This window comes from Herpailurus yagouaroundi, unplaced genomic scaffold (assembly GCF_014898765.1).
Source record: "Herpailurus yagouaroundi ecotype Mexico unplaced genomic scaffold, PumYag 151456, whole genome shotgun sequence".
Classification (NCBI taxonomy): Eukaryota; Metazoa; Chordata; class Mammalia; order Carnivora; family Felidae; genus Herpailurus; species Herpailurus yagouaroundi.
The window spans coordinates 32534-43829 of NW_024422790.1; the positions used below are offsets into that span (position 1 = coordinate 32534).

General features: G+C 62.2%; 1 protein-coding gene across 4 annotated transcripts; it reads right to left on the reverse strand.

Annotated features, from left to right (window-relative positions):
- Positions 1-561: 561 nt before the first annotated feature.
- On the reverse strand, positions 562-9849 carry LOC121026674 (somatostatin receptor type 3-like). Of its 4 annotated transcripts, XM_040469470.1 has the most exons (4): positions 9190-9849; positions 8821-8985; positions 7184-7263; positions 562-4004 (listed from the first exon to the last, which is right to left on the reverse strand). In XM_040469470.1, exon 4 carries the CDS (start codon positions 3957-3959, stop codon positions 2700-2702), a length of 1260 nt encoding a protein of 419 aa, XP_040325404.1. In that variant the 5' UTR covers positions 3960-4004; positions 7184-7263; positions 8821-8985; positions 9190-9849; the 3' UTR covers positions 562-2699. The 4 variants fall into 4 exon arrangements, with proteins under 4 accessions (XP_040325404.1, XP_040325403.1, XP_040325405.1 ...); XM_040469469.1 differs by lacking the exon at positions 7184-7263 and having other exon boundaries at positions 9190-9847; XM_040469471.1 differs by lacking the exons at positions 7184-7263; positions 8821-8985 and having other exon boundaries at positions 9190-9847.
- Between the last annotated feature and the right edge of the window lie 1447 nt (positions 9850-11296).

Consider the following 11296-nt stretch of genomic DNA (forward strand, 5'->3'; position numbering starts at 1 on the left):
AATGCCGATGCATGAAGTCCGGGTCCAGAGCCTGGTGACCATGGGCTGTTGCCTGGCAACCGCCTCTGAGAGAGAAGTTGAAGGTAAGGCCCTGGCTCTGAGCAACTTGACCGCCTGGAGAGGAGGAATCAGGCAGGGAGGGTCATCACCACTCTTTCCTTCCTGCTCAGGCTCACAACCCCAGGTCTCTCCTCACCCTGTGGCCCCCGCCTTTCCAATAACCCACAGATTCCAGGCCCAAACCCCTACACAAGCTCCTTCCAGCCCCCCCCCCCGCCCCAGCCCTCCCCACATTTATTCAGGGTCCCTTCATGGCACAAATGCAAAAGAGGCTAGAGTCCCGGTGTGAAAATTGCCCCCCTGCAGCTTGGGAAATGGGATCTCCCTATTCGTTCATTTATTCCAAGTATTCATATGTACGCGACCCCGGGAACACAGCCCATGCCCAGAGAGACATGGCTGGTGTGGCACACACACACGCACACACACACACACACACCCATCCATGCACACCAGTCTAGACGCACAGCACCTGGCAGAGGAATTGGCCCAGGTCACGGCTCTTGTCGGGGGTCACTGTCTTTATTGACAAGAACTAGGGGGAGGAGTCGCACAGGATTTCCCTAAAGGGCCTTCCAGCTGCCCTTGGAGAACAGGCGCACCTGTCCCAGGGCTCAGGAAGGCGGGGCCGGCCAGGGAATGCCGAGATGCCGGGGCCCTTCTTCCCTCAGACCCCCATATCCTCATCAGGGGGATCCCAGACTGGGGGCCGGGCCTCCAGCGCCAACACGCGTACGAAGTCTGTTTCGGTGACCTCCTGAGGGGGCCGCGTTCCCCAAGCCCTGCCTGTCTTTGGCCTCTGACTCTCCGGAGCCTTCCTCCTGTCATGGGCCCCGCAGTATTCTTACCTCCGAGAGCCAGAGCCAGAGAGGCTGCTGGAGGAAGGAGCAGGTGTCGGCCAAGCCTGGCATGGCATGGGGGTCGTTTCCACTTTATAACGTGACGCACCCACCCCCACCCGTCGTCGCGGTGTGCTTGGCGGCTTGCCCAGCATGACTCATTTTCTTCCCCAGATCTGAGCAGGTAGGCAAGCCGGGACAACCTCCGTTTTAGGCCGGAGACACTGAGGCCCAGAGAGGTCAAGGCGAGGCAGGATCCTGAGGTGGGTTGGAGACCTAGGTCTCCCCAAATTGTGGTTTCACGTACTTTCCCTGAGGAGCTCCCTGCCCTCCGCGGGGGGTGGGGGAGGGAGGATTGAGGGATTTAGCCTGAGTACCACCCTCCCCAGGGCCAGCCTCACTGTGGCTCTAAACGGTTATCTCTGGAGAGAGAGTCCTTGCATGGCGGCCCCTCCCTGTGGTCCCTGTCCAGGCCCCGCTGGCTTGTCTTCCCTGGGCCTCCTCAAACTGTAGCCCCAGAGAATGAGGGGCTTCCATCAAGACACGGCCCCTTCTAACCGGCACAGACAGGCCCTCCGGGCAGCCAGCGCCGTGCCTTCCAGACCATTTGCTTTCCTATCCTTGCTGCATCGTTTTCTGGAGATTGATCAGGCCGGGCATCCACAGCCTGCCTTCGGGGACGCTGCACCTGAGCCCGGCCCAGAGGGGCCAAGGATCGCTCCAAGATCACGGAGCAGATCTGTCCTCCACCCACCTCCTCCTCCCTCCCTCCCTTCTCTCTCCTCCTCTCCCTCCTTCTCTCCACCACGCTGTTGAGACGCTGTGCTGCCCTGCCAGTCTGCCTGGCCCGGATCCTGCCTTGGTCTCCGCGAGGGGAGGAACGCCAGGGGGTAGCTGCTAAGGGGAGGCTCCTGGAGCCCGCAGACGCCCAGAGACACCCCCACTCCCGCCACGGGACGCAGAGTGAGCCGCTTTGGGGATTGGTCAGCTGCCCTCAACGGGAGCTGAGCCAGGCTTCAGGTGGCCTAAATGTATGCAGTGTGGGGTCCCTCTTTATGAAAAAGAATACAAAATTACAAGTACAAAATAAGATACAGGGCCTTGGAAGGGCCCAAGGGGTAAGGGGCCCCGAAGCTGAACTGCCTGACTGTCCTGCAAAATCCCGGACAATTCTGTCCAGGAGCAGGGGAGCCCCAGCGCTGGCCGCCCGGGGCCGAGAGGGCCTGGAGGTTCCTGGGTTGTTCAGCAAGGGAGGCCTGAGGCCCAGAGAGAAGAGCCCGCCCAGGCCTTGCAGCGAGTGGGGGAGAGCTGATGTGGGGCCTAAGCAGTGTGTACCCCTCCCTGCGCTGGGTAAGACTTTCTTCTATTTGGGGTCCCAGGCCCTCTCCTGGGAGCCTCACTCTGAGCCCCGGGCAATCCGGACCTCGGTCCGTCCCTCCGAGGGCCAAGATCCGGGCCCATCTGCCAGGATGCTCTGTCTTTGAGGGGGAAGGCCGGTGCGCAGCTCTCTGGGCCCCACGCAGGCAGGTCTGCCGGCGGCAATGCCCCTCCGGACTTCTCGTCCAGCAGAGCCGGGCCAGGCTCAGTCCTCCCATGCCTGAGTCACAGAAGAGAACACGAGGTGCAGGGAAGGAAAGTGACCTACGCGAGGGTCACACCGTGAGTCTCAGCAGCCACAGGATGGGAGCCCAGGCCTCCACACATCCCGTCACGGGGCCCCGGGCACCGTGGGTGGCCCGCCCGAGGCGTCCCCACAGCTTCTGCCCCGTGCTTGGACCACGCTGGCCTCCCCGCAGGCCCCTACAGACAGCTGGCGTGCAGTGCGCCCGGCTTGCCCCCGGCTGCGGGCTCTCGGGGCAGGAGCTGCCTCTGCTTGCTGGCCGTGCCGCTGGGCGGCCGCTCCTGCCCGCCGGTGCCAGGCCGTGCGATGAGGCTGACCCGGCCGTTCATCTCCTTCCCCTGCCCCCGCCCCCCTGCCGCCTCCTCGCCGTCCTCCTCCCCCTCGTCCTCCCCGGTCTTCTCCGGAGGCCCGGCAGAAGGCTCCTGACTGCGCACGCGGCGGGAAGGCCGCAGCAGGACCCTGCGGAAGCCCTGCTTGAAGCGGTAGGAGAGGAAGCCGTAGAGGATGGGGTTGGCACAGCTGTTGGCATAGGGCAGCGCCACCACCAGGAAATAGAGGCCGAAGAAGGCGGGCTCCTCGGGCAGCGGGCGCACCACATTGACGATGTTGAGCACGTAGAAGGGCATCCAGCAGAGGACGAAGAGCGCCACGACGGCCACCACCATGCGCGTGACCCTGCGCTCCGAGTGCCGCCGCCGCTGGCACGAGGGCGCCCGCACCCGCCGCCCGGCCGAGCGCACCTTGACCACGATGAGCAGGTAGCAGAGGCAGATGACCAGCAGCGGCCCGAAGAAGCCAAGCGCGGCTGTGTAGATGATGAAGCCCGCGCGCCAGGCGGCCGCCGGCTCGGGCCACTGCATGTGGCAGGTGCTCATGCCGTGGGGCACACCCGAGAAGACCACCACGGGCAGCACCACCACGGCCGAGGCCACCCAGACGGCCACGCTCACCGTGCGGGCCACGGGCGCCGTGCGCCAGCGGGCGGAGCAGGCGGGACGGACCACGGCGAGGTAGCGATCCACGCTCATGACCGTGAGGCAAAAGATGCTGGTGAACTGGTTGATGGCGTCCACGGCCATGACCAGGCGGCACATGAGGGAGCCGAAGGGCCAGTAGGACAGGGCGTTCTGGGCCGCCAGGAAGGGCAGCCCCAGCATGAAGAGCTCGTCGGCCAGCGCCAGGTTGAGGATGTAGACGTTGGTGACCGACGGGCTGGCCGTGTGCCGCAGGACCACGTAGATGACCAGCGAGTTGCCCAGCAGGCCCACCACGCACACCACCAGGTAGACCAGAGGGATCAGGACACCGCTGACGGCCAGCCCCGCCACGCTCGGGGCCGCGGACACGTTCCCCAGGGCGACATCCAGGGGCCAGGCTGAGGAGGCGTTCCCAGGCTCCCAGGCGGTGGGGGCCGATGAAGGAAAACCAGGGGTGTCCATGGCCGAGGAGGCGGGGGTGGCGGTGGTCAGCGGGCAGCTATTGGCCTGGAGGGGGAAGGACACAGCCGGGTCACGATGGGTGATGGCGGTCCCTCCACCGCCCCTCCCCCCGTCACTCCGAACTTGGAGACGCCGAGAGCGCCCACCCAGCCAGAGCCGGACAGGCCCCAGCCATTTTACTCTGCACGGGCCACCAAGGCATCCCCGCTTGTCAGACGAGGACACTGAGTCTCAGAGAGGTGACGTCTGTCACATGGCCAGGGTGTGGCCGGGGACGCGGGCTTGCCTGGCTCCAAAGAGCGGGGGCCTGCGCTGGCCTGTGCCTCGCAGGGTCCCCTTCCCCTTGGCACCCGTGCCCCTGTGGGTCCTCCACAGGTGTCTAACGGAGGAGTGAACGGATCAGTCCACTGGCCCATGACAACACAGGCCCTTCCTTCTAGACCAGAGTTTATCGGCCGTCTTTGACGCCAGCCTATTTTACATTGTGACTCAGCGAGGTCCTACTGTTTCAGAAAGCAACACTTGCCCTTTCTGCACAGGATGCCTCGGCTGGCAGAAGCCCAAGCCCAAGGGCATCACCCCCTGCGATAGACCGAACGTGTCCCCGTCTCCCAAATTCACGTGTTGAAACCCTCCCCCCCCCCCAGGAACGGTCTTAGGAGGCGTGGCCTTTGGGGCGTGATTAGGTCTTCGGGCTGGAGCCCTCATGAATGGGGTCTGGGCCATAAAAGACCCCAGAGGGCCCCTCACTCCTTCTGCCCTGTGAGGACACGGCAAGGAGAGGACTAACCACGAACCAGGAAGCAGGTGTCGCCAGACACGGAATCAGCCAGCACTTTGATCTTGCTTTTCCAGCCTCCAGAACTGGGAGAAGTAAATGTGGTTCGTCCGAGACAGCCACCCACAGGTCTCAGCCCTCACATTGGAAAAACAGTGCTGGGGGTGGGTGGAGGGGGGGCCTGGGTGTCTCTGTCGGTTGAGCGTCCGACATTCGGCTCCGGTCATGATCTCGCGGTTCGTGAGTTCGAGCCCCGCGTCGGGCTCTGTGCCAGCAGCTCGGAGCCCGGAGCCTGCTTCGGATTCTGTGCCCCGCCCCCTCCCTCTCTCTCTCCAAAAAAAAAAAAAATAAAAAAAAATGAAAAAAAAAAAAAAAAAAAAGGTGCTGCGTATCCCGGGTCTTTAACCTTGAACCTGGGTCTCTCTATGAACTTCAGAGGATCCGTGAACCCCCCAAAACTCTGGCGAAAGTTCATGCGTCTACGTCTTGTCTTGGGCAGAGCCCAGAGATTGTATCAGATTCCTCAGATTTTGAATGGAGTTAGGAACCACAGGCACAGTGATGTCCCCTGTCCCGGAACCGGAGTGCTCGGGGCCCCCCCCCCCAAGCCTAGCCTGTCCCGCTGCGCTCCCACAGAGGCCCTGCCTGGGATGGCCAGCTGTGAACCTGGACAGGGGGGTGGGCGTGTGGGGCCCCTTCTCCCCCCATGGTGAGAAATTCACACCGGAAAGGAGGTACAAAAACAGCCACACTTCTCTGCACCAGTGGGGCAGGTTTCCCAGGGAAGAGAAGGTTCCAGACGGGTCCTGAATCATGAATGAGAGTCTGCCCAGCGACACGGTGGGCACCATGCAGCATGCCCGTTCACTAAGGTTAGTACCTTTCTTATCGTGCCTCCCGTGTGTTGCAAGGAGCTAGACGCTTCCCGGCTTCCCCGCTAGACTGACTCTCCCTAAGTGTGGAGACCCTCTCACTCCGCTTTGAAGCGTCTCCTCGTCCCTCATACAGCACAGGCTCTGCATCGGTGTTGGAGGCATCGGGTGAATCAGAGGAACCCGGAGTGGACAATTCTTAATGCAAAGGGGGTGGGAATTGCCGACAGCGGAAATTCAAGACCCGCTAGGAAAGGCCGCCCACCTCGGAACTTGGTAGCCTACCTCTGGCTCTCAGGAGGCCCAGGTGGAGGCCAAGGCTCCCCACCCCTTCTTCCTAATGACCTCCCCCCACCATCCCTTGGCTCCTGCCTGTCCCTACAGAAAACCCTGAGAGAGAAGGAAAGCCTCTGATATCCCCCTTCTGACCCAACACTGTGCCCGGATCCTTCCAGTGCCACCTGCATTGCCCTATCTGGACACTATTTTTAAGATGCAAAGCTTCTGGGGGCGCCTGGGTGGCTCAGTCGGTTGAGCGTCCGACTTCGGCTCCGGCCATGATCCAGCGGTTCGTGAATTCGAACCCTGCGTCGGGCTCTGTGCGGACGGCTCGGAGCCTGGAGCCTGCTTCTGGCTCTGTGTCTCCCTCTCTCTCCGCCCTTCCCCCACTCGCACTCTGTCTCTCTCTCTCTCTCTCTCTCTCTCTCTCTCTCTCTCAAAAATAAATAAACATTAAAAAAAAAAAGATGCAAAACTTCTGGAAAAAGGAAGCACCCTAACTAGGAACAAACGTCTCGGTTTCTAAAGTCTCTCTGAGCACCAGGCCGGGCACTGCCTAGAATAGCAAAGAACCCCTTGACCTTGGTTGCTCCTGATGATGCCCCAGGCTGGTTGGGCTCAGAGCACCACCCCCCCCCCCCGCTCCTCCAACCCCAGGGGGTGCCCCATCATCACCCCGGGACCCCATCAGCTCTCCTGATTCTGGGACGGCGGCATTAAGGGAGGAGCTATCTGGACACGGGGCTCATAGGATCCTAACAGCTCTTCCAGCTCCTTGTCACTGACCCCAGCTGCCAGGTTCCAGGCGAAGCTAGTGAAATGCAGCATCCTAGGGGTCTGATGGGGGAAGGACGAGTGTTGTCCCCACCATTGGACACATTAGCCCCGGTCACACAGCTAAGAAGGGGCAGACCTGAGGGGCGCCTGGGTGGCGCAGTCGGTTAAGCGTCCGACTTCAGCCAGGTCACGATCTCGCGGTCCGGGAGTTCGAGCCCCGCGTCGGGCTCTGGGCTGATGGCTCAGAGCCTGGAGCATGTTTCCGATTCTGTGTCTCCCTCTCTCTCTGCCCCTCCCCCGTTCATGCTCTGTCTCTCTCTGTCCCAAAAATAAATAAACGTTGAAAAAAAAATTTAAAAAAAAAAGAAGGGGCAGACCTGGGAGGACCCTTAAGATCGTCCTCCTCGCCCCCCCCCCCGCCCCCAACACACACACGCACGCGTGTCCATTTCACAGGCTGGCAGACTGAGGCTGGGCCTTGGGGAGGCACCCAGCCTGCATCCCACTCTCCCACCAACCTATTTAGAGCTTCCCTCGCTGTTCTTCGGGCTCTTGAACTCTTAGGATCGTGGGCTCAAACCCCTGGAATCGTAAGACCCTAAAACCAGAAGTTTAGATTCTTAGGCCTGAGTTGTAGAGTCACAGATTTTTAGATTCCGCGTCCTTGAGTCTGAATGTCAGAATTCCTGAATGCCAGAATCGGCCCTTGTTCAACCTGGAAACGTCGAATCTGAGACCTTGGAGTTCTGGGTTCCTCAGCCCCGGAGCCCTGCGTCACCCACCCATCCACCTTGCCGCCCTGTGCGCATTCTCTTTACAGCATCCCCATGGGGCAGCCAATCACAGCCCGGGGCTGCAGGAGGCAGGAAAGCGCCAGGCTCTGAGACAGCCTGGGAGCTGGGCAAACCTAATTTCCAGGCTGCAGGGACAGATGCCCCCAGGGAAGCCTGGAGGTGAGCCCTGAGGACACCCCCCTCCCACCTCCTTCTCAGGCGCGCGCGCGCGCACACACACACACACACACACACGCACACACGGGCGCGCGTGGCCGGCCGTCCAGGCCCTGTCTTTGTACCCGGGGGTGCAATAGCCCCTCCCAGAGCCCCTGCCCTCCCTGGAAGACTCCCTGCCTCCACCCTCCATCTGGGCCCATCTTCCCTGTCAAAGTTTAAGAGGCTGGGTGCCAGGAGCCGGAAAATTACAGCTTTCTGCCCCTACAATTTAGGTGCCTCCTTTTCTTTAAGGAGCTGGGATCCTGTGCATGATCTGGTTCATCCTCAGGGAGGAGGGACTTTTCCTCCCTGTCTGGTTTATCTTTGGCACAAGCTCGCCTGAAAGCCGGGGGCGGACTCCTCACAGGACTGCTCTGGGAGGGCGGGGACAGAGGCCCAGAGAGGGCGAGGGGCTGCTCCGAGCCACACAGCAATTCAGGAGAGCCCCTCAGAGATGCCAGATACGCCCATCACCTTCCATTCGCCTGCCCCCATCCGCTTACCCGCAGGCTCTGGGTCGCAGGGACCTTGAGTTATTTGTTTCTTCAGCCCCAGCCCCTGACACAGCACCGAGCCCTGGGAAACGTGAACAGACCGAGCAGGTGAGCACCCAGAGCTCCGAGCAAAGTGGGGGCATTGCTCCTGGGCACAGACCCACATCGTGAAATCCTCACCAAGCCCAGGAGGGAGGATTTTTAAAGGGGAGCACGTTGAGGCTCAGGGAAGGTCAGTAATTTGCACAAGTTCGCCTAGCTGGTGAGCGGAAGACGGGAATTAAAACCCGGTTTGGTCTACTCCTGAATCACCAGTGCCTTCTGGCCCTGCTGGCTTCCCTGAAGGCCCCGGGCTGAGAGGAACCAAGAGCCAGGACGGCCTTGAATGCCGCAGGCTGATGCCCTTGGCCGACTGCCTTCTGCCCGCCCTCTGCAACACTGGGCCTTCCCCCAAAAGACCCGGACTGTGCTGATCACTGCCGACTCACTGACTCATCCCATTCCAGGCCCGGGGCCCGACCCCCAGGAACACGCCCCGCAGGCCCGGGGTTGGGGGCTTGGTCTCTGCCACAGAATGATGGCACCAGGCTACTGTGTGAACTTGGGCAGGTCACTGCCTAGCTCCGGGCCTCAGTTTCCTCCCGTTCAAATGAAGACAGGTAGACGTACCTCCCGGGCTTGTTGTAAAGATTAAATGGGAGCGTGCCGTGAGCACAGCGCCCGGCGTGGAGGGGGAGCTCAGAGAAGCTGGCACGTGAGCCAAGGAGGCCAACCGACATGATGCATCTGCTTTCTTCCAGCTCTGACACTCTGCTGTTGTGCGATCCCAGTATTCTAGAACCATGGCACGAGAGTCCGAGATTAACCTGCCCCCACCCTCTGCAGCCCACCAGGAGGGCACAGGAAGGCCTCCTTCCTCCCTGGGCCTTCCCACCGTCTCCCAGCCCCCAGCCCCCAGCCTCTCAAGTTCACCCTGGGCAGAGGGTGGGCCCCGGCACCCCACCCTCTGGGGCCCCACCCATGCCCCAGCCTCCTTACCTGCCCATGGGGTGAGGGCTCCCCTGCTTGCCGCCAGGCTGGTTATCATCCTGCTGCCCCCCTCCCTGCCCAGTCCCCAAGCTCCCAGAGCACCCTTAGCTGGGGTCCCCACGCGGTGCCCACTTCTACAGGGCTTACGGCCCGATCCCCCCTCCTAGGCCCGCGGCGGCCACAGCTGCCCACAGAGCCTCTCCCATCTGGTCTGCGGCCCTGACTTCCCACGGGTGCCTTGTGCGTCACCCCCCCATCTCCAGGACACGTCCTGGAGGAGGGGGCGGGTAGGGGCACAGAGGGGGTTCTGCGGGCAGGAGCGCAGGGTGGGGGTGGACGGAGAAGCAAAGGGGAGCAGGGACTATGGGAAGCCAATAGGAATAGAGGGGAAAGGGGGGTCGGTCGGAGGTGGAGAGAGAGGGAGAGGGAGAAGACAGTGAGTGGGTGGAAAGCCAGAATGAGGGAGAGTGATGTGAAATGCGTGGCAGGGAGGAGAGAAGGGGCGAGAGGAGATGCGGAGAGAGGCAGGGATGGAGAGCAAGGAAGGAGGAAGGAGAAGGAGGGGGTGGCAGGCAGAGTGACAGAGAAGGATTGTGCCACAGATGGTGACACGGAGAGCCGGGGAAGGAGGGGGCAGGAGTGGGGGGTGCGGGAGGGGCCGGAGAGCAGGTGCAGGAGAGGGGAGGGGCGGCAGGTTAGGAGAGGAGGCTGGGGCGGCGGTGGGGGGGGGGGGGGGCACAGACCCTGTTACCGGGGAGATCTGGCCACCCACGCTGGCCTTGGCTCCCGCAGAGGGGAGGAGAGAGGAGCGTGGTGCCCAGGGGAGCTGGACGTCCCCCAGGCCACTGTGGCACATGTCCCCCCGGGGACGACAGCTGGTTCCCGATCCCAGGCAGGTGAGGGGTTGGGCAGTGCTGCGAGGGCTGGCAGCGCGAGGGAGCACTGCGGTGGGAGTCCACAGTCCTGGCCACCGGCTGGACACCAGCCAGAGGAAAGCCAGGTGGGGGCAGCCGTCCTGAGACCGACCGAGTCCGGAGGGCCCAGGGCAGGCTGACAGGGTTAAAGAATACATATTTCAGGCTTTGGTGGGGGGGGGGGGGGGTTCAAGGGCAAAATCAAAGCTATTATACAGGAGAAAACAAATGCCCACGCCGGCTTCTGGAGCCCCCGGCCCCCTGATGCTGTTCTTGCACTTGCCGTGGGTCCTGGGCAAGCCCCTCCTTCCAGCCTCAGCCTCTCGTCTGTCTGGCCAAGTTCCCGAGGAGTAGATGGGCTCTAGGAAGCTCCCGGAGGTGAGGAAGGGGTCTCCCTGCCCTGCTCGGGGCCCTCGCCTGGCTTCTCATCACCCCCAGCATTAAGCCCACCCTCCGGAGCCCTCCAGACTTTACACCGCCCTAGTCTTTCCTCCCCCTGCCTCCCCCCTCCGGCTCTTCCTCTGCCGATTTCCTGCCTGCCTGTGCTCCAGACACACCCAGTCTCATCCATTCATTCATTCATTCATTCACTCATTCATTGGCTCTGACCAGCGAGCTCAGAAGGCCTCTGTGAGACAGTGAGAGGGATACAGCACCATCTAGGGAAGAAGCCTCCAGTGGGGAGCAGGGCCCTGCCGGGGTGCTCAGGTGGAGACAAGCTTGTGCGTTCGGGTAACCAGGAGGAGAGCGGGGTGGCTGGAGAGGAGGCAGGCAGGGGGAGGCCTCCGAGGCCAGACCACGCAGGGCCTCGGCTCAGTCTGGGTGGCTTGGGGGCTTCACAGGTGGGAGCAGAGGAGTCTCTTGACCTAATTTATGTTCTTCAAAGGCTCACCAGTCAGGCACCGGTGACGGCGCTGGTTTTCCTCAGGGCCTTTGCACAGGCTGTGCCCGCACCCCACCCGTACGTGTGAGACGAAGTCCTCCCGGAACCTTCCCTGGCCTGGATCGGCGAGGCCTCTCCTCTAGGCTTCCCGGAGACCCCAGCCTCACCGTGTCCCCAGGCCTGGAAGCGCCTAGCACGCAGCAAGTGTTTGCCACATGTTTACCGAAGACAAGAAGATAGATGGAGGGCGAGCGGGCGGTGGGGGTGGGGGTGGAGGATGGGAGACTATAATCTGCCGGAGGGCGAGTGGTGGTGACGG

What these genes read in the sequence shown, in the direction of transcription:
- LOC121026674 (XM_040469470.1), bottom strand. Translation starts at nt 3,959, where the DNA reads ATGGACACCCCTGGTTTTCCTTCATCGGCCCCCACCGCCTGGGAGCCT.